The sequence below is a fragment of the Mustela putorius genome, unplaced genomic scaffold (assembly GCF_011764305.1).
Source record: "Mustela putorius furo isolate JIRA1106 unplaced genomic scaffold, ASM1176430v1.1 tig00003909_pilon_pilon_pilon, whole genome shotgun sequence".
Lineage (NCBI taxonomy): Eukaryota > Metazoa > Chordata > Mammalia > Carnivora > Mustelidae > Mustela > Mustela putorius.
In genome coordinates this window covers 8,943,437-8,962,430 of record NW_025422057.1, presented here as the reverse complement: position 1 = coordinate 8,962,430, position 18,994 = coordinate 8,943,437, and the positions used below count along the sequence as shown (strand labels likewise).

The window sequence follows — 18,994 nt, the reverse complement described above, 5'->3', positions numbered from 1 at the left end:
ATAAGACGTCCATTATGGCTGGGCTGTTGTCAAGCTCTGGCGACACAGAGGGCACATTTGTTTCTTTGGTTTGGCTGAGTGTTGCCTGCTTGTCATTACCCCTTAGGTATTTAAAATTCTTCCTTTGTTCGAATTTCCTTGGAGTCATAGCATTTGTTGTGGTTTGTAACACCACCTGTCAAGGCCATGACAAATACTGACGTGGTGGTTGTTGATGAATAACGCAGTGGATTTGAACCATTGCCTTGAACCCAAGGTGAACCAGTTCTCCAGAGTGGAAGAGCCATGGCGATGGCTTCCTCATCTCCAGGGCCATACCTGCCACCTGAGCTCCCTTAGGACTACAGCCAATGTGGGCGACAGAGGATCTTCTTTTTGAAGAAAAAGCTTTCCTTCTGGGGGATGGCTGTCCTTCGGGTTGCTCCCCTTGGCCTACTTTGCTTGGAGTTTAGAGCCACTGCCTCCCTCCTCAGAGTCAGAAGGAGAGCAGGACAGAGGAAGCCTCTCTGAGCCTGGGGAGCAGGTGCTGTGGGCCTGATGGATGTCCCCGTGGACTCCCCTCGTGTTGACCTCCAACCCCGGGGCACAGAGAAGTGTGAAGATCAGCAGCGCTGGGAACGGTCAGGCTGGGAATCTGGGGCCCTTCCCACCAGCATGTCCCATCCTCTGAGCCAGCTCTGCTCTTTTTCTTGTTCCCTTTCCCTCCTCTGCCCTTGGCTGGTGCCTCACTTATACTCCTCCAAGGCTTATACTCCTTGTTAAAGGCGAGAGAGTGAGAAGGACAGGGAGTTCCAGATTCCAAGGGGAGATGCTCCATGAAGTCATCCCACCAGGACACTGGTGGAAGTGGACGTGGGTTCCAGCAGTCAAGGCCCTGGATACAGAGTAAGAAGCAGGATGGTCTTAGGACAACTAGGCAGACATGTGGTCCTGACTCAGGCTCAACTGTGGAGTTTGGTCTTTCTGTGAATGTACTAGGATTGCCCCCGAAGGCTTCAGCAGAGCAATGGGGCCCATCCTGTTTTTTCAAGTTCCCTGTAGCTGCTGGATGGAGTTGAGATTGGAAGGGGGCCAAGGGGCTGTGGGGTGAGGCCAGGCTTGGGGTGGAGGGCTGGCCCTGGGGCTGAGCAGTAGGGGGAGTAGACCTCACCAGCAGGTGACTCTGAACTAACATCCCTCCTCTCTCTTGGTGGTTTAGTGTCCATTAACTTATGAAATGCTGATGAAAATAGGGATTTAAAAACATTTTGGGGGCACCCGGGCGGCTCAGTTGGTTGAGTAGCTGAGTCAGTTTTGGCTCAGGTCCTGATCATGGGTGCTGGGATGGAGCCCCACGTCAGGCTCCGTGCTCAGCCGGGAGTCTTCTGGAGAGTCTCTCTCTCTTCCTCTCCCTGTGCCCCTCCCCCACTCTCTCACACACACTCTCTCTCTCAAATAAATAAATATATCTTAAAAATTTTTTTTTTCATTTACCAAATACAGGATGATAGCATTGTGTTAATCATAAAATAAAATCTGTTTGAAAATCAACAGGTTCATAACAATAAATGTTTGGAAACAGTAGGCCTGCCTGGAGCCCAGAGCCTTTCATTTCTTGGACCCTCTTCCCAGTGACCTTCCTTTATCCCCCATGGCCACTCCCCGGGTCTTTGGAACTTCTGGAAACTCAGCCTGATGCTGCCAGACCCCAGTCCTGGCACAGAGCCCATACCCTCTCCTGTCTTTGGTGCACACACATGGATGGTGACCTACCCAGACCTCACCTCACCGGTGCCTCTGCTCCTCCTCAGTTCATCAACCACCCCACGCCCAGTCTTTCAGCACACCCATGACCTTCACGTTCCAGACCCCTGGAACCACTGATAGTTTTCTCCACCTTACCCTGGGCCTGGGCCCCTCTGAGTCGTGCCCCAATCTCAGCCACCCTAACTGCTTATTAGACCTTCAGTTCACCTTTCCCAGGGCCCCTCTCCCATCCCTCCAGGCTTAAATCAACTGAATATGTAGATGAGGGTTTTGTGCATGTGGAGATAGCCAGCAGGTAGCCAAAGACAGGGGAAGCCGGTTGGATAGAGAAGCAGGGTCAGAGGTGCAAAGCTGTGGGGGTAGATGGAGTCCTTCGGGGGAGGAAGAGCAGGGACCTCGGGCAGAGCTCAGGAAAGTGCCTATTATTCCCAGTGTCATCCCCCCTTCTTCCTCCCAAGTTCCCTGTCTCAAGTGATGCCTCCTTTAGTTGGTGTCCCAATGACTCAAAGCAGAACCGGACATTCTAGGCTCCCCCATCTCTACCCACTCCTCTGGCGTCTAGCTGGACCCCAGCTTATGGCTCTGACTTCAGTTATCTCCCCCTGCCAAAATCTTCCCCACGGCCACTGGCTCTGCCACATTTCTGCAGTGCAGGGCTCTGCCTTACTGGACTGCGTGCCCCTGGATGGTGATACGAGCCAGGCACGTAGGTGTGCTCCCTGCAGTTTGCTTAGTTAGTGTCACTGTCCTGTGAGCAAGCCTTGGGGTTACGTGAAGGGCCTTCCAAAGCACAGATTGCTGGGGGCCGCTCTGCAGCCCAAGATGTTCAGTTTTGACAAGTTCTTGGGTGATGCTGACCCTGCGGGTTCAGGAAACTCACTCCGAGAACCAGCAGTTCAGTGTATCCAATGCCTGGATGAACCTACATGAGTATCGATGTTCTTGTCCATCCGGAGGGAACTGGGTGCTCCCTCCTTCAAGGCCACGTGCATCCATGAGGACACTCTTGGGTGCATGTGCTCTCAGTAGCACCTTGTTCCCCTGGGCTCTTACTACCTTCCCAGTCAATTCTAACCCTGCAGGTGTTGTAAGAGACGAGCATGAGGGACCGTCTTATGGTTCAGGATGCCCTCTGGGGAGACATTGACCAATCATCAGCCCCTTTGGATCCCAAGACTTCTCCTGACATAACTAAACTTCAGTCTCTTCATGTAGCCAAGCGACCACCAAATGTTATCCTTCTGAAACAAATAATCATGAAGTGAACCACACTGGCTGTGGCCCAGGTTCACCCGTGCTCCGGCTGGAGGTGCCCTGCCTAAGAGTCTCCCTTGTCTCTTCCATAGCAGGGGCAGCATGTTTGGGAATTGGGAGCACAGTCATGACCACGAGCATTTAGAAGTGCCCTGAATAGTTCCTTTTGCAGAGACTTCCAAGAAAGGACAATGACAGGCTCCATTATCTTGAGAGTTTCTTTTGGATACCGTCCAGTTTCCTTGTTCTTATTCTTTGCTCACCAAACTATTGGCATATAATTTGGTCTTTCAAGCAGACTGATCCTGGAGCCAAAGTATACTCCTATTGTAAATGAATGAATTGGACTCCTGGCTTACCAATTAGTGTCTGGTGAGTATAATTAGTGTAACTGGATTTCCTAGAACCTGATCGCCCTGGGGTGAATTGAACTTGAAAAGACTAACACTCCGTGATGCTGCCGTCTCACATGAGCGTGCCCCCACCGTCCCCCAGGCTCCTTCCCCTTGCTTCCTTCCTTTTACCACTGGACCCTCACCCTTGGGGGCTCCCTGCTCAGTTATAACGACCCCCTTGGAGAGGCAGTGCACCGGGCCTATGCTTCTGTGGGAAAGAGTTGTAAGTAACTCTTTCGAGAATGGTGATGGTTGTTGAAGGAGAAACGGCTCCCAAGGGTCTGATGGTAGGGAGAGAAAGGGGCAGACAGGCAGCAGAGAGAGGCTGGGAAACACAGTTCTGATTTCCTTTGATTTTTCCATTTAGTTGTGAGCCAGCTCTGGACTGCAACTGCCTATGTGGCTTCCAATTGTCTTGGTCTAGAGCTAATGCTGTCCTTAAAAATACTCTCTCTTCACTCCTTTGGGGACCTAGGGTCTTTCACAGGGCAGAGGTAAAAAAAATCAGCACCTGTTCTGAAGACCTCAGAGCCTATCTTCTTTCTTTACTCATTCCTTTGAATGTTTCTGAATATCAGGTTGGCCTTTGGTGGATGGCACTCAAACCCAAGGCTCTCCATTGGATTGGAAATACAGTCTTCTAGGGGTAGGACGAGGAAGGTTTTGGGGTTTAGTGGGAAAATACCAGGCATTAGAGTCAGACTCCTGGTTCAAGTTCTAGCACTGCCACTTCCTAGCTGTGTGATTTTGAGTAAGTTACTAACCCTCTCTGAGCCTCAGATTTCTCCAAAGCAGTTATTGAGCTACTGTGATATTTGGGTCACCACGTCCAAAGTAGCTCTTCCCACCAATATGCTGTTCGATCACCTTGTTCACTTCCTTCCGAATTCTCCCCACAATCTGAAATGCTTGTCCCTGCTTGTGTATTTCTTGTCTGTTCTCTGTGTTGCCCTAATTTATAAAGCCAGTGAGGGCAGGTAGCATGTCTGCCTGGCTTTGGACTTTAGCCCCATTACTTAGAGCAGTGCCTGGCACATCATAAGTGCCCAGGACATATTTGCTGAGTGAAGAGAAGAACAAATATAATCTTTAGCATGTGGTCGGTACCGGCACCCAGTTAATGTAGAGCTCATTCTGTGTGAACAGTCCTGGTCTCCTTCCAGATCTCCTCACACTCGCTCAGTCAATTCAGTCTGCAAATATTTGGGGGGCACCTACTATGTGCTAAGCATAGATTCTGGGGTTACAGCAGTGAACAAAATAGACACAGATCCCTGCCTTGTAGAGCGTGTATTGTAGCAAGAGCAGACAAGCAAAACAGTAAAGATATAAACTCTAAGGAGGCCAGCTGGTGAGGGGCACGTGGTGAGCCAGGAAGGGGTTAGGGAGTGTTAAAGAGGGGTGGTTAGTAAAGTCTGCAGGGAGGAGACACAGACCAGAAAAAATCCAAAAGAGGGAAGGGAGTGAACTCACAGATTTCTGAGGGAAGTGTCTTCCAGGCAGAGGAGACAACAGATGCAAAGGCCCTGGGGCTGGACTATCACTGGAGTAAGCTGGCCCTCTGGGGCCTGTAGACCATGCCAGGGCCCTCGGCATGATCCTGAGACAGATGGGAGGAACGTGATCAGACTCCTACTTTTCAAAGGTCATTAAAGAGTTTGTTTCTGGAAGATTCTTCAGTTGGCTTGTGTCCTGATGGACAGTAAGCTGTATCCATCCTCTTACTTCCATCCTTATGATGGGAGGCAGTCTCTGCTGGAAGTTGTCCTGGACACTGGCCTGGCTCTGTGTTACCCCCTCCACCCCACCGCTGCCCCGATCTCAGTGTCCCCACCTCGAGGCTACATGTTGGTGACCCTGGAAAGCAGGAGTGGGAGCGCCTTCTGAGACCCACCTTCCACAGCCAACACGTCTCAAGCCCCCACTCTGCTTGAGACACGGTGATTTCAGAGGAGCAGCAGGGATGGGGAGACAGCTTGGTCTTCAGATCATGGCAGGGCTGCACGGGGCGGGGGTCCGTCGTAGCTTGGTTGGGAAGATGGGGTCTCTGAGAGAGCAAAGCTGAGTGGCACCATAAGCTTTATAGACACAGTGCCCCAAGGGTTGTTACCATGGTAACAATGGCTAGCAGGTCTGAGCTGTCAAATCAGATTTCAGAGGTCAACCTGAAGGGGAGCCACGGTCACACCGACTTCTGGGACCCAGTGGCCAGAAACACATGGCCGTGTCTGAAGTTGTGGCAGCCCACCCCTTCCCACCCAGGCTCTCGGGCCTCCCTCTTGTACCCTCAGCTCAATGACCTGGTTAGTCCCAGGTCACAGGGCTCAGGGACTCAAAGACTGGAGACCCATCGGCGGGAGGCGGTGTTGGGGAAACTGTATCGCCTCCAGCTCCCCCTGGTGGCCAGCCGGGCACTTGTCCGTGCACAGAGCAGTCTCCAGAGAAAGGCGGGTAGGCCACCTGGCTCTGGGGAGTCAGCCTGGGACCCCAGCTCAGCACTGGGGCAGTGCCTCTGGCAATCCCCGGAGGCTTGCTGGGCCTCCAGCTCCCTGCTCTGTAAAAGGAGGGGTGGAAATTGCTCCAGGAACTCGCACACGCTGCCCTCTAGGAGGAAATGGGATGTGCAGTAAGAGAGAGGCTGGTGAGGACAGAAAGGAGGCTGGCTGACCCCGCAGGGGCTCCTCCTACCGCGGTCTGAAGAGCTCTACTGACCTGTTCTACCTTTGGGGGCTTCCTATGAATTTCTATTTAGGAAAGGTTTTTGCTGCTGGAAAAGTAAACACCACTTGCAAACCTATAGGGTTCCAGTGTGGGCCGCGCCTCCGGGATGGAGGGCGGGGGGCAGGGTGCTTGGTTTCACCTCCGGAGTCTGCAAGCAGGTGGCCATCAGGGTCCTATTAGCCTGGGGAAGGTCCTTCACACATGGGGCCTGGGGGCCGAGCCTCAGAGCTTTGATGAGCTTCTCTGTCCTGTTGCTCTTCCTGGCAGCTCCATAGCTCTGGTCTTCCACCCAGACATGCTGCAGACACAGGGCTTCTGAGCCAGTGGGTCGGGGAAAGGCAGGCCCTTAGAGAGGGAGCAGCTGCTGCTGGAATGGGGTGGGGGGGTCCTCCCCAGAGCCTCTTCTCCACACAGGAAGACCTGTCTGAATAGGGTCTTATCACCCACAAAGTGCCTCAGCACAAGGGGTTCCTGGTGCTGAAGGACCTCCCATGATGGCAGCAGGTGCCCTCAGCTCCACTGTGGTCTTCCTGCTTGCTCAGGACACCCACCTTCCTCCTGCTTCGTGACATCGCCCATTTTCCCACCGGGGTCAAGTGGCTTTGAAATGATGGGCAGGTTCCCTCCACTTCTCTCTCCCTGGAGCCTTTTGAACAAAAAGCTCACAAGCTCTCATTGCCTTAGGCTCTTTACTGCTGATGAAAGAGGAGGAAGAACGGGGTCACAGAAGTAATAAAAATGGGGGAGCTGCGCCGTTGGGAAAACCATACCAAGTTCCAAGAAGGATGTTCCCAGTCTGAGCTGAGCTGTCGTTGGGGTTTATCCCCTGGTCTTCTGGCAGGACACCCTCTTGCCGCCTTTCTCATATGGTCCAGAGAGTGATGCCTTGGTCCTCTCTGGGTCTTCCCACTGGTGGTCACTGGACGGCCCCTGTTTATATATGAAGACTATGTTTAGGTGTCCCCCTCTCTGAGAAACTGCTTTTGTCATCTGATTCAGATACTTTTTCTGTGTGTTCCCAATGCAACACACATGCATGACTGCTCACTGGTCCCTGTTGTGACTGTCACCAGGTGGGTCAGGCAATGTGCTTCAAGTAAGAGAAAGACATACTGATCCCCTTCTCCCTCGCAGATATTTCATACTCCTACCACCCCTTTGCTCTGCTCTGCTCAAGGCAGACATCACTAAGCAATCGCAGCTCCCTTGTTCTGATGATCCCAAACCCACCTCCATGTTCATTTTCAGCCCAGCCCACCAGGAACCAAACTGTCATAGCCTCCAGCAGAGGAATCCGACGTGCTGTCTAGTCTCAGGCATTCCTAGCAGATGGACTTCCTTGCTCTCCTGTCACCTGATACCTACCAAATTGTTGGACTGACAGCCAGAGAATAAAAAACAATGAGGCTGTCTTCCAGAAATGTGCCTGCTTTCATCAGGGAGAGAAGTGGAAGTTGAGAACAACAGGATTAAAAGTGAAATCCCCAGGTTGAATGTATCTTTCATCTGGATGAAGCCAAGTGTGGACGCCCAGCATTAAAGCCTGCTTGGCACAGGTTCCTGGTATCCTTCCAGAATGAAGCACCAGGAAAGAATGGGCTAGCACCTAATGACAAGGCAGCCAAGTGTCATCTGATAGTCTCAGTGCATCAGTGGAGAGGAGGGACACCACTCCTCCAGGTCAGGATAACAGAGGCAAACGTTACAAAGCTATATGCTATGGCTACCAACCCCTGGAAACATTTTCATAAAAATAAATGACAGGTAACCTTCTTGGAGATGGTAGGGGTTTACCAGAGTCTGGTGATAGAGGGCAAAGTGATATCTACATAAGAAATCCAAGGAGAGGGATGGTGTTTGAGGTAGAAGGAGGTCAAGGATTGTGGGTTTGCCAAGCTCCAAGAGTTATACAACGTGAATGCCAAGGGCCAAGAAATCAAAGCCTGTGATATGGTTGGAAGTGGTTCAGTTTGAGGTCCCATGTTTCTCAGCTCCTGTGCTACAGGATTAGTGTGAGAGCCAGAAGATGGTGGAAGTTAATTCGAGCCCACAGAACCTATGGGCTCAGCCCTCATACCTTCTACTCTTCCATCATGTTGTTTCTCTAAGGCAAGGGGCCAATAAGAGAGTGCATTGCCAGGACAAATCATCCCAGAGACACTTCTCCCCTTGGCACTACGTCCTGTGTTTGCTCAGCAGCCCACATCCTGCTCTGCCCCCCATCTTCTGACTTCCCACAAGTTAACTTGATTTCTCCACGATTAAAATTGAGCCTCTATTCAGAGAGCACTTGAGAGTCCTTGAGTTGCTCCTAAAAGGAAATGGGGAACTGTATCACTGTCCGTGTGTCTAGCACTGGAGAACAGCCAGATCATTCATACAGCAATCAATCTAACACACCCAACTTGTTCCCACTGATTAGCCATCGACTGTTAGCTCAATCCTCACTTCCTTTACACTGATTTATGGCAACAATAGAAATATACCACCCTGGGGGACACGCCTCTTTTCAGCAGGGAACCTATAAATGTCAACGTATTTTTATTCTAACTGAGAAGAGCCCAGCAAAATGGGGATCTCCATAGTCATCCTTGAAATATGTCTTTTACTGGATCCAGTTTTATCTACAGGTATATATATCTAACTCTTCTATTTGTTAATTTCACTCTTGCGAATCCAAGTCATGGCAGATTCTATCTACTTATTCCCTGGTGCTAGACTTTGCATCGTGGGGGGAGTTTTGTACCAAAGAGGAGGCAATGCTTTGCTCATAATTGTCATTGCAAGTATTGACAAGGACTGGCTTTTTTTTGGGGGGGGGGTGTTCTGTTTTGGCTGAGAAATACAATGGTCATAGTTAGAAAAAGTCAGTCATTATGTTGATGTTCTGAGGAGTAGCTCAACTAAGGAAATGATTGATTTGCCGTAGAAAAATTCCTGAAGTTAAGGAAAAGTGCGTGTGTACTATTAATAGACTCGAAAACTTTGGCATAGTTGGTTAAGGACGTGGTTTATGTACTCTAAAATGGGCAGTAAGATGGCCCCTGAAAACACTCATTACGTGGTTTCTTTCCGCAGGTGTCTATGGCTTGGTAGTATTTACCAAGCAAACTCAGGTCAAGTTGCTGAGCACAGATAAGATTATTAAGACTCCAACTTTGTGGCTGTCACTGTCTGCTTTAGATAAATGATCTGAAGCTTAGGGTGTGAAGGTATTGAATGTACACCAAAGAGCCACTGGCAAGTCAGTGTGGCTGTGGCATCTCAGTGTCCATGTAGGGAGAAACTATGTGAGCTGGCCGGCTAGCCAGTCTGCCTGTGAGCTACTGTGTCCATCCCCTTCTGTCTCTGCCTCAGTTGCTCCCTTCTGTTTTCTCTTCCTTCCCTCCTCCTCCTTTCTCTGCCTCTCTTCATTCCTTCTCTTCTGCCTCCTTCCTGCTTTCTTTGGTGTCACCTTTTGCTACATTCATGAATTTCAGAAGACAGGGCAAAAGTACCCTAATTTCTGGAGAACTTCCAGAACTCTCAGTCCTACCCCCAGGTTTTGTTGGGGAAGCTCTGGAGATGCAGGTTCGTTTGGGAAATTGCCTTCATGAAAGCAGCACCCCATAAGGGACCCCCCCCCCCACACACTGGTGCAGGTGAAGGGGCTGGGTCTGCCGTGTGTGATGTGGGCCGCTGGCATCGTGTCACAGGTGGACGGGTGGACAGAGGACGCCCACCTTCTTTTCTTGTCAGGGGGACACCAGTGGGCACTGGCTCGGGGGCCCTCTGGGGGCTGGAAATTGTGTCTCCATCAAAATACTTGAAAACGGCCAGGCCGTGTTGTCAGCTCTAGCTTCCATCACTGGAATGTGGATTCGCTGGGCTTGCTTTGGCTCTGAAAGGTGACGTGGGATTTAAGTTGGCCCCTGAGGGACAAGATGGGAGCAGCCCCGTTCTCATCTACAGAGGGGGTGAGGGCAGCAGCGCTCGTGGATTGAGGGAGCCTGTCGTTTTCCCACGACGTTCGGGGCATGCGCACGCACAGGCGCACGCGCAGGCGCACGCGCACGCACACGCATGCGTGCCCACGCTTGCAGTTTAGAGCTGGGAGCGGACCTCCCCAAAGTGCGTGTTCTGTTCGGAGCGCCCAGCGGAACAGCGTGCCTGTGTCCTCCTGTGTCAGTCTGCTGACCACCCGAGAGCTCGGGGTCACCCCTTCCACATGCGGATGCGGGCAGCAGCCCCAGGAAGGGTGCGTGGCTTGTCCCAGGTCGGCTGCGGTGAGCGGCGGGGCCAGGATTCCACCCTGGAGCTGGTCCACTGGCACGCGGGTAGCAGTTTCGGCCCAACGACCCTGTTGCTCCGCGCAGAGAGCCGAGGAGATGACCCTCGGCGTTTGCCTCACGCTGGAGCCCCAGGGCGGGGCTGGGGAGCCGGGCGCCAGAAGGGCCACGGCAGCTGGCACGGTCCTCAGCTCTGGGCCTTGCACATGCCCTTGAGAAAAAGCTCAGTGCCCCCAGGGTCGTGTTGGACGGGACGAGCCGTGGAGCCCCTGCCTCTTCTAGCCACGTCTTTGGTGCTGTCACTTACTGGCTCTGGCACCCCTCCAAGCCTCCGTTTGCTCATCTCACCTGGGACCTTGCTCCAACCCCCCAGGTGGTGTGGACATGAGGCCAGCAAGCAGCGTCTGGCACAGGGTGCCTGGGAGCCACTCACTGTTATTGTCCTGGGTCCCAATGTTGTACCCAGACCTCACTTCCCAAGTGCAAGGTGGTGTCTTAGATTGGGTCCTAGAAAGGGACAAGGAAAAGCTGGTGAAGTCCACATAAAGGCGGAGTTCAGTGCGTGGGGAGTGATCGAGGGCTGGTCTAGCACCGTGACAAATGCATCACGGTCTCCCTGGATACCCTCTCGGAAACGGGGACAGGGTGTGTGGCAGCTCTCTCTCTGGATTAGCTCCGCAACTTGTCTCTCACTCCAAAGTTACTCCAAGAAAAATTTTAGCATCACTGCTTTGGGGCCCATTTCTTGCAGGCCAATGATTTGCAAAACGAGGAAGCAACAAGTGCTTACAAATGAATTCCTAACAGATTGTTCAACCTTGAATGCACCTTTTCCAGTGCTTAGCAGGGGTTTTGCAATGATTAATGCCTTAAATAAGAAGGAGGAAATCGAATGAAGGGACATTCAGATGTTGGGAGAATGTGTTTCATGTGGGTGGCATTTGCATGGTGGTGGGGGGTACTTCTGAATCATTTAAATAACAGGCCACCAGGCTACCTTCTGGAGAAGCTCTCCTTTCTTCAGTAGATGTTTATTATGCAAACTCTCCCATGGATATCCTGGGACTTAGCCTGATCTCAGTCTGCTGGATGTTTAGAATGAGGAGAAGATGTGTCATGCCGGTGTGTCAGACTGAGTCCTGGTTGGGGGGCCTGGCATCCAGGACCCCGCGTCCTGCTCAGTTGTCTTCTCCAGCCCCATGTGTCTCCACATCTTGCTGGGTATCTCCCACCTGTGTTGCTGTTCCCCACACGGTCCATGCTGTTTTTGACCCCGAGATTTTATTTGTTCTGCAGGATACCTTGGAGCTCACTTTCTGGTACAAACAATCTGTACTCCTGGCCTCCCCCACTCCAGTAGTGCTGCCTCTTTGCCTTGTTGACTGCTTTCATGCTGTTCCCTTCACCTGGAACAGTCTTTTTTTTTTTTTAAATGATTTTATTTATTTATTTGATAGAGAGAGATCACAAGTAGGCAGAGAGGCAGGCAGAGAGAGAGAGGAAGGGAAGCAGTATCCCTGCTGAGCAGAAAGTCCGATGCGGTCCTCGATCCCAGGACTCTGAGATCATGACCTGAGCCGAAGGCAGCAGCTTAACCCACTGAGCCACCCAAGCGCCCCTGGAACTCTTTTTTTTAAGTACCACGGACAGTGCCCATCCAGACTCTCTCCCTCCTTGACATACACTCCCAACACACACACACACACACACACACACACAGAGCATCTGGGTGGTTCCATCCATTAAGCATCTGCCTTCAGCTTGGGTCATGGTCCCAGGGTGCTGAGATAGAGCCCCGCATTGGGCTTCCTGCTCAGGGGGAAGCCTGCTTTTCCCCTCTCCCACTCCCCCTGCTTGTGCTCCCTCTCTCGCTGTCTCTCACTCTGCCAAATAAATAAATAAAATCTTAAAACACACACACACACACACACACATACACTCTGACACACACAAAAACACAGACACATATAGACACACATACTACACACATGGACAGTGTCATCCTACGGTCATCACTCTTATTCTCCCATGACATCTTAACTCTTGCACCAAATTATCTGTGAATTTTTTCTAGGGATCCTGCTATGCTGGGGGTCCATAGAGGGCAAGGACTGTGTCTTGCTCATTTAGTACCCAGCAGAGCACCTTGCATGGCCAAGAGCCTCCAGAGAGCCTGGCTCCTGCTGAACATAAGGGAGTAACCTGGATGCCTGGTGCAGGGCCAGCTCGGCCAGAGAGAGTGTGTGCCCATCAGCCGTCTCCAAAGGCGTGTCCCCAGGCTGGGTCCTGGGCAGGATTTCTGTGTCTTTGTGTATAGTTTATGGGAAGCAATATTACCCACATTACTGTGTATTATTACTTCAAGTTGTTTTGCTTTTTTGACACATGGCAATAGAATCTCATCATTTTAATCTGAATTGGGAGAGGCATACAGCGGAGCTCTGTGGTACCTTTGCTCAGGGCTCTTGACCTCAGACATGAGTTTCCCTTCTTGGTAAGCTGTGTGACTTTGGACAAGCTGTTTTACCTTCTAAGTCTTGGATTTCCAGCTATAGAATAGAAGTGCACAATACTTGTACTGTAACAGATTTTGTAAAGTGGGGTACTACGATTTTTTATATTTTTAAAGTGGGGTCCTTGCCCAATATGGGGGCTTGACCTCACAGCTCTGGATCAAGAGTTAGATGCTCTACCAACTGAGTCAGCCAGGTGGCCCTGTACTTTTATTCTTATAAGACTGTTTGGAAGGAGCCCTTAATTCATAGTGTCCCAACTTCCTCAGAGCCCACTGTAAGCCCTGTCTTCTTTCCTGCCTGGCCCACGTCTGCTTGTAGTTCCTGGAGTAGAACCAGGGAACCACAAATGATCTCCGCCAGACCCTGGGCACCTGTCAACCGAAGTCTCTTGCCCTCTAGCTGGTTATGTGGCCATGTCACCCACTAGACCAAACTCGTGAAGGACGAAGGATGGTGGAGGCACCGTGCCGTGTCAGATCTCCCCCTGCCTGAGGTGTCCAGCGTCCTGCAGGGTCTCTGTAAGCGGTTGTTGAAGGAAGTGTATCTCACCTGCCTCTTGAAACTGCTGTTACATTTCCCTTACATAGGTTGCAACTCAGTGCAACTCAGATCAGAATCACCTGGAGCGGGGCACCTGGGTGGCTCAGTGGGTTGGGCCTCTGTCTCCGGCTCAGGTCATGATCTCAGGGTCCTGGGATCGAGGCCGGCATCAGGCTCTCTGATCAGTGGGGAGCCTGCTTCCCTTCCTCTCTCTCTCTGCCTGCCTCTCTGCCTACTTGTGATCTCTGTCTGTCAAATAAATAAATAAAATATTAAAAAAGAAAAGAATCACCTGCAGTGCTTGTTACAACCCATATTTGGGCACTGCCTCCAGAGCTCCTGATTTGTAAGTCTGAGGGAGCCCTAAGGATCTGCAGTTTTAATAAGTTCTGGGTGATGACTGCTGCTGCTGATTCATGGCCCCCACTTGGAGAGCAGAGGCTCTAAAATACCTTTTCACCTTTTTTTTTTTTTTTAAATTTATTTATTTAAGAAAGAGAGAGAGAGAGAGAAGAGAGTGTGAGCCGGGGCGAGGAGGAGGGCAGAGAGGGACAGAAAGAGAGAGAATCTCAAGTAGGCTCCATGCCCAGTGCAGTGCAGAGTGTGATGTGGGGCTCTATCCCAGGACCCTGAGATCATGACCTGAGCTGAAATCAAGAGTCGGATACTTAACCGACTGAGCCATCCAGGCGCCCCTAAAACAACTATTTCTAAAGTGTCTGGGAAAGGTAGTTTGTTGGTTACTCAAAAATGTCATTTAAAACGGGGAACCATAAAATATGATACATACAGATTTTAAGTGTTTTGTTTTAACTGAAGACACATCAATACACTTTGAGTAACAAGTTTGTTGCTGTAGGCTTTTCTCCCAGGATGGATCTTCTGTGGATCTGCAATGTCTCTCTTACATAAGGCATACCCATATGGCATATCTGTAATTTCTAGTTTTTGTTTCTTCAAAGGGGAGCGTGAAACAAAAGACACTTGCAAAGTGGTGTGAGCCCCGAAGGACTGTTGTACGTTTTTCTGTCACTCTTCCCTGTCCCACCTGCCTGGTTTCTTTTTTTAGCAACTGGGTTTTATTTGCAAACCATTTAGCCTTATTCGTATAGAAAGCCATCTTTCTTTTTTTTAGCTCACATTTCTTTGATTTACTTAATATTTAACTGATTTTAATGCCAAGGACAGCTGTCATAAGCAAGTTCAGAGCTCATACCTGCCTCTAGCTCATCGTACAATGAAGCTGGTTGGAATGGAAGTTGCCAGTTAGACTAGAAAACAGCCTACCAGCGCTTGTGATCAGTAGGTTTACAGGGAGGATGGAGGGCATTAGTTGACTGGCGAGGGGCTTAAATAAAGGTCAGTGAATGGAGCTTCTTGTTTACTGCCCACCTACTGGGTGCATCTCTGCTAGAATATTCAGGTACCGCAAATAAAAATACAACACACCCAGTTCAATATGAACTTCAGATTTATAAAGAAAAAGAAGTTTTTGTTTTGTGTGTCTGTGTGTAAATCTGTCTCAAGCAAATATATTTGGGACATACTTATACTAAAGAAGTATTCATTTTTTATCTGAGATTCAAATAAAAAGATATATTTTTAGTATAATATGTCCCATAGAATATTTGGGATATACTTATATTAAGACATATCCTTGTTTATTTGAAATCCCAATGTAACTGGGCATCCTGTATTTTATTTGACAATCCTTTTGCTCCATTTTTTTTTCATGACATATGTGTATGCCTTCTTTTAAGTCTAGAGGAAATATCTGACCCTGTCTGGAATCCTCCTGCTTCTCTTCTAAGCCTATGAATCGCTCCCTTTGAGGTTCCCAGCCCCCTGTCCTCCGTGTTCCTGCCAGGGCAAGACCGGAGTACTGGCTACCAAGTCTGGCTGCCAAGTCGCCTCTGAGCTCCGAGGGCTGAGCCTTGCCTCGCTGATGGATCCCTTCCTCCTCCCTGACTCTCGGAGCAGTGTCTCCTGGGAAGTCAGGGATTAATCCATACCTGATGAGTGAATTATTTAATGAATGAGGCCCAGATAACCCTCCAAAGTCAAGTTTGATGCAGCCCCCTCCCCTGCTTGAAATAGCTAGGTGGTCAGATCTAATGCTTGTTTTCAGAAGAGCTCTCATTTGGCCCTTAGTCTTTCTCAGCAAGATCACTTGCTGGAAACACTTTTGAGAGGACACAGACATCAACCCGAAACTCTAAACTCTTGCTGGTTGTGGGGCCCACACCTACCCCCAAGGGCCTATGAGGGACTGCTGCAGAGAACCTTGTTGGGTCTTAGATTTAGGACAAGGAAGGACCTCTTCTGATAGGGTCCACCTGGGTCCTCGGTCCCTTCCTCACAAGGTTCCACACAGACCAGAAGACAGCCCTGGAGTCTCGATGCCAGCCAGTGCCCAGTCACACCTCTTTCCTAAGATCTCTGTCTCCCCGAGTGTCTCCCAGGGGGGTTTGCAACCCTCAGCAGGACAGTGAAGGCAGGTGGGGACGGGAGCATTTAACTAAAGCTCTCTGGGTATAATCAGTTACTATTCCTCTTCTTTCCTAGATTTTTATCAAGTGTTGGGAGGACAGTGGAAACTTCTACCTCTATTGATGCTTTAAGTGCCAACTTCTTCTGCCACTTCTTGGTCTTATTGCAGTCCTCTGTGTGCATGAGTGTGCTTGCTTGTGCAAGATGGCGGACCTTATGATGGGGCTACACAGGTCAAATGTTAAATATATATCTACCAAACTGTGAAATGGTTAACAGCAATAGCCTCAGTACAAAGTCCTGCCCCTCATCACTTACCAGTCGATCAGTCTTGGGTCACCTTCCTGAGCCTTGGTTTTCCCACTGGTTATTTTGAGGATTAACTAGGATGATATATGGAAAGCCCTTGAATAGGATCTGTCTGGTCAGAGCTCAGGACAGACTGTCCTGGATGAAGTGTGCTGTTCAGGAAATGAATCCTACCTATGGCCATGGGAGAGATGCCAGGATCATCTGCTTGCTGAGGAGTGGGAGTGATGGGCTCCAGGAGATAATGGGTATTACATGACTCAGGGCAGAGTAGTAATAGCAATGACCCCTGTTCTCCAAACTGATTTCTCTATCTGGGAAATGGAAATAAGAATAGTACCTTGGCCAACTTATTTTACCTCCAAGTGCTTCAGTTTACTTCTGTGTAAGAGGAGGGAAACCCACCTTTATGGGTTGCCATGAGGACCAAGAGGGACAATGTGGGTGAAGCACTTAAGACAGTGAATGTTGGAAATTGTGTGATCATGGTCAGAAATGAGGTGAGGATATTCTGATGCAGATATTTCCTAGGTCTGTGGCCTGTGTTGGAAGAATGCTCTTGCTCTCTGTTTCTATCTCATATTGCTTCATCATCCTCAGGCATGTGCAGCCACATGTCTTTACTTGCCCTCTTACTGAGCCATTAACAACATGAAGCAGGGCCTCTGGGAAGTGCATTGTGGACCCCACATTCAAGGTGTTGAGACAAATGGCATAGTTCTCTGGCATCAAGTCCCCTCATTGACCTCTTGGTTTTACCAGAGAGATTCCAACCTGTGAACCTCTGACCGTTGCTCCTGGCAGGACTCACATTTACAAGGAATCTGAGTTTGTTGGATGCCTCAACTTTCCTTATACCAGGAAGTAAGAAAAAAGGGATCATGAAAACAACCTCACTTGAATTTTTAATAAGAATTTAAACCTAGCAATCCCCTTTTAGCAGGTAGATTTTGGTATATAAGCATGAGAAAAACTAAAAGTTACCATCGTCTTTCCCCACTTGACTTATTTCAATAAGCATTCACAGACCTGTACCCCTGGGGATAAAAATATATTATATGTTTATAAAAATTAAATTTTTTTTTTTAAAAAAGTCACCATCGTATGTCCTTTTAGCAAAAGGAGATAGTCTGAGATCTTGCTGCAAAATATCACCAATGAAATCCTTTCCATTGAAGTGGTTGAGAGCACTATTTATTTATTTAATTTTTAGAGAGGGGAAAGAGAAAAAGAGAGAGAGAGAGGAGGGGCAGAAGGGGAGGGAGAGAGAGAATCTTAAGCAGGCTCCATGCCCATCTTGGAGCCTGATGTGGGGCTTAATCTCATGACTCTGAGATCATGAACTGAGCTGAAATCAAGAGTCAGATGCTTAATCAACTAAGCCTCTCAGGCACTCTGAGAGCAGTATATTTTATTTTTGTACTTAAAACTATATTAGTGACTCCTTTATTTTTGAATTTGAGGAAATTCATCTAGGATATTATCAAGTGAAGGCCCAGAATCTGAGATTTCAGATGTACAAGCAATTTCACAATTACTCTTAGCATCTACAGGGCTACTCTCTATCTCTTTACATTCCTCTTCTGATTCATCTAGTTATTGTGAAGCATCTTCAATGTCAATTTTCTTCTCTTTGCTGCTGGTAATAGACAATGAAAACGTCTAAGTTCTTAACTGCAGTCAATGAATGCTGAAAGCATCTTACAAAGACAGTGCCTCCAGTCTTTTTAAAAAATACCTTCTTGAAAGGTAATGCAGTATTTGGGGCACTGAAGAATAATGACCTATCTTACCACTTCATCTTTCTTCTAGGTAATGCTACCAGTCTCTCACTGTCTTATAGAACTCTTTTTTAGTGATAGCTAATAATTAATGAGTAATGATGGACCAATTCCTTGAATGATGAAACAGCAAATTATTTCAAGCTATAGGAAAAATGAGATCATTAAGAGCTTGTAATGTATTTTGGATTTATAGAAGGATCCAATGAATCCATATAGTGACTATAAGATACAATGATTTTTATTCTATTTTCTTTACATGAATGAATATTCTTTTTGTTCTTTGGAAGATCTTCTGAAACATGTAAAAGTCATGAAATATCAATCCTCACAGAGTGAGACCTGCTGGAAAAAGAAACTCGAGAAATATAATTGAATCTGATGGACCTTGAAGGTGTCCTAAGGGTTAACTTGAAGTAGAGGGACTTAGAACGCTTTAGAGTGGTCTCACAGATAAATAAAAACCCAGGGTCCTCTGCATGTTGGCTTTGTTCAAAATACATTAAAAATTTCTCAGGATCTGGATCAGAAGGCACAGGATCTCAGACAACAAAATATATACTTATTTAGGGAGCCTCTGTGTGGCTATTCCAAATGCTAACTCCACTCAAATTTCAGACTGGAGTGAGGATTCAACTGGCATCCAGAGTCCTTGACAACCAGTCAAGAACTGCCTTTTCTTGCCCTGCCCTTCTTCTGAGCACAGATTACATCCTGTAACTATAAATTGTAGCATTAGGGGACAGAGTAAAAAGACATGTACTTTTTTACATCTAAAATTATTCAACACCCCACATCCAACCCACTTGTAATCTACTACTGCAAAATACAGAACACTTTGCAAGAATGCAGGAGGCACAGACCCAAGAGTGAGCCACCGTGACCTCTGGCACGATCATAAGGTGATACTCAAGCCAATTTCTGTGACTGTAGATCATTTACAAAGAGTGGAACCTCCATTCCAAGATGAATTT

General features: G+C 48.7%; 1 protein-coding gene and 1 long non-coding RNA gene across 2 annotated transcripts in view; one reads left to right on the top strand and one right to left on the bottom strand.

Annotated features, from left to right (window-relative positions):
* Positions 1 to 6,788: 6,788 nt before the first annotated feature.
* Positions 6,789 to 7,528, bottom strand: LOC123388656. The gene is made up of 2 exons (XR_006603127.1): positions 7,347 to 7,528; positions 6,789 to 7,046 (listed from the first exon to the last, which is right to left on the bottom strand). It is a non-coding gene; the product is annotated as an uncharacterized LOC123388656 (long non-coding RNA).
* A 1,131-nt stretch (positions 7,529 to 8,659) lies between these two features.
* DMBT1 (deleted in malignant brain tumors 1) overlaps positions 8,660 to 18,994 on the top strand; it is a 61,178-nt gene continuing 50,843 nt past the window's right edge. Inside the window, 1 exon segment of the mRNA XM_045068963.1 lies at positions 8,660 to 8,746. Within this exon segment, the coding sequence (XP_044924898.1) occupies positions 8,686 to 8,746 (61 nt within the window). The 5' untranslated portion in view covers positions 8,660 to 8,685.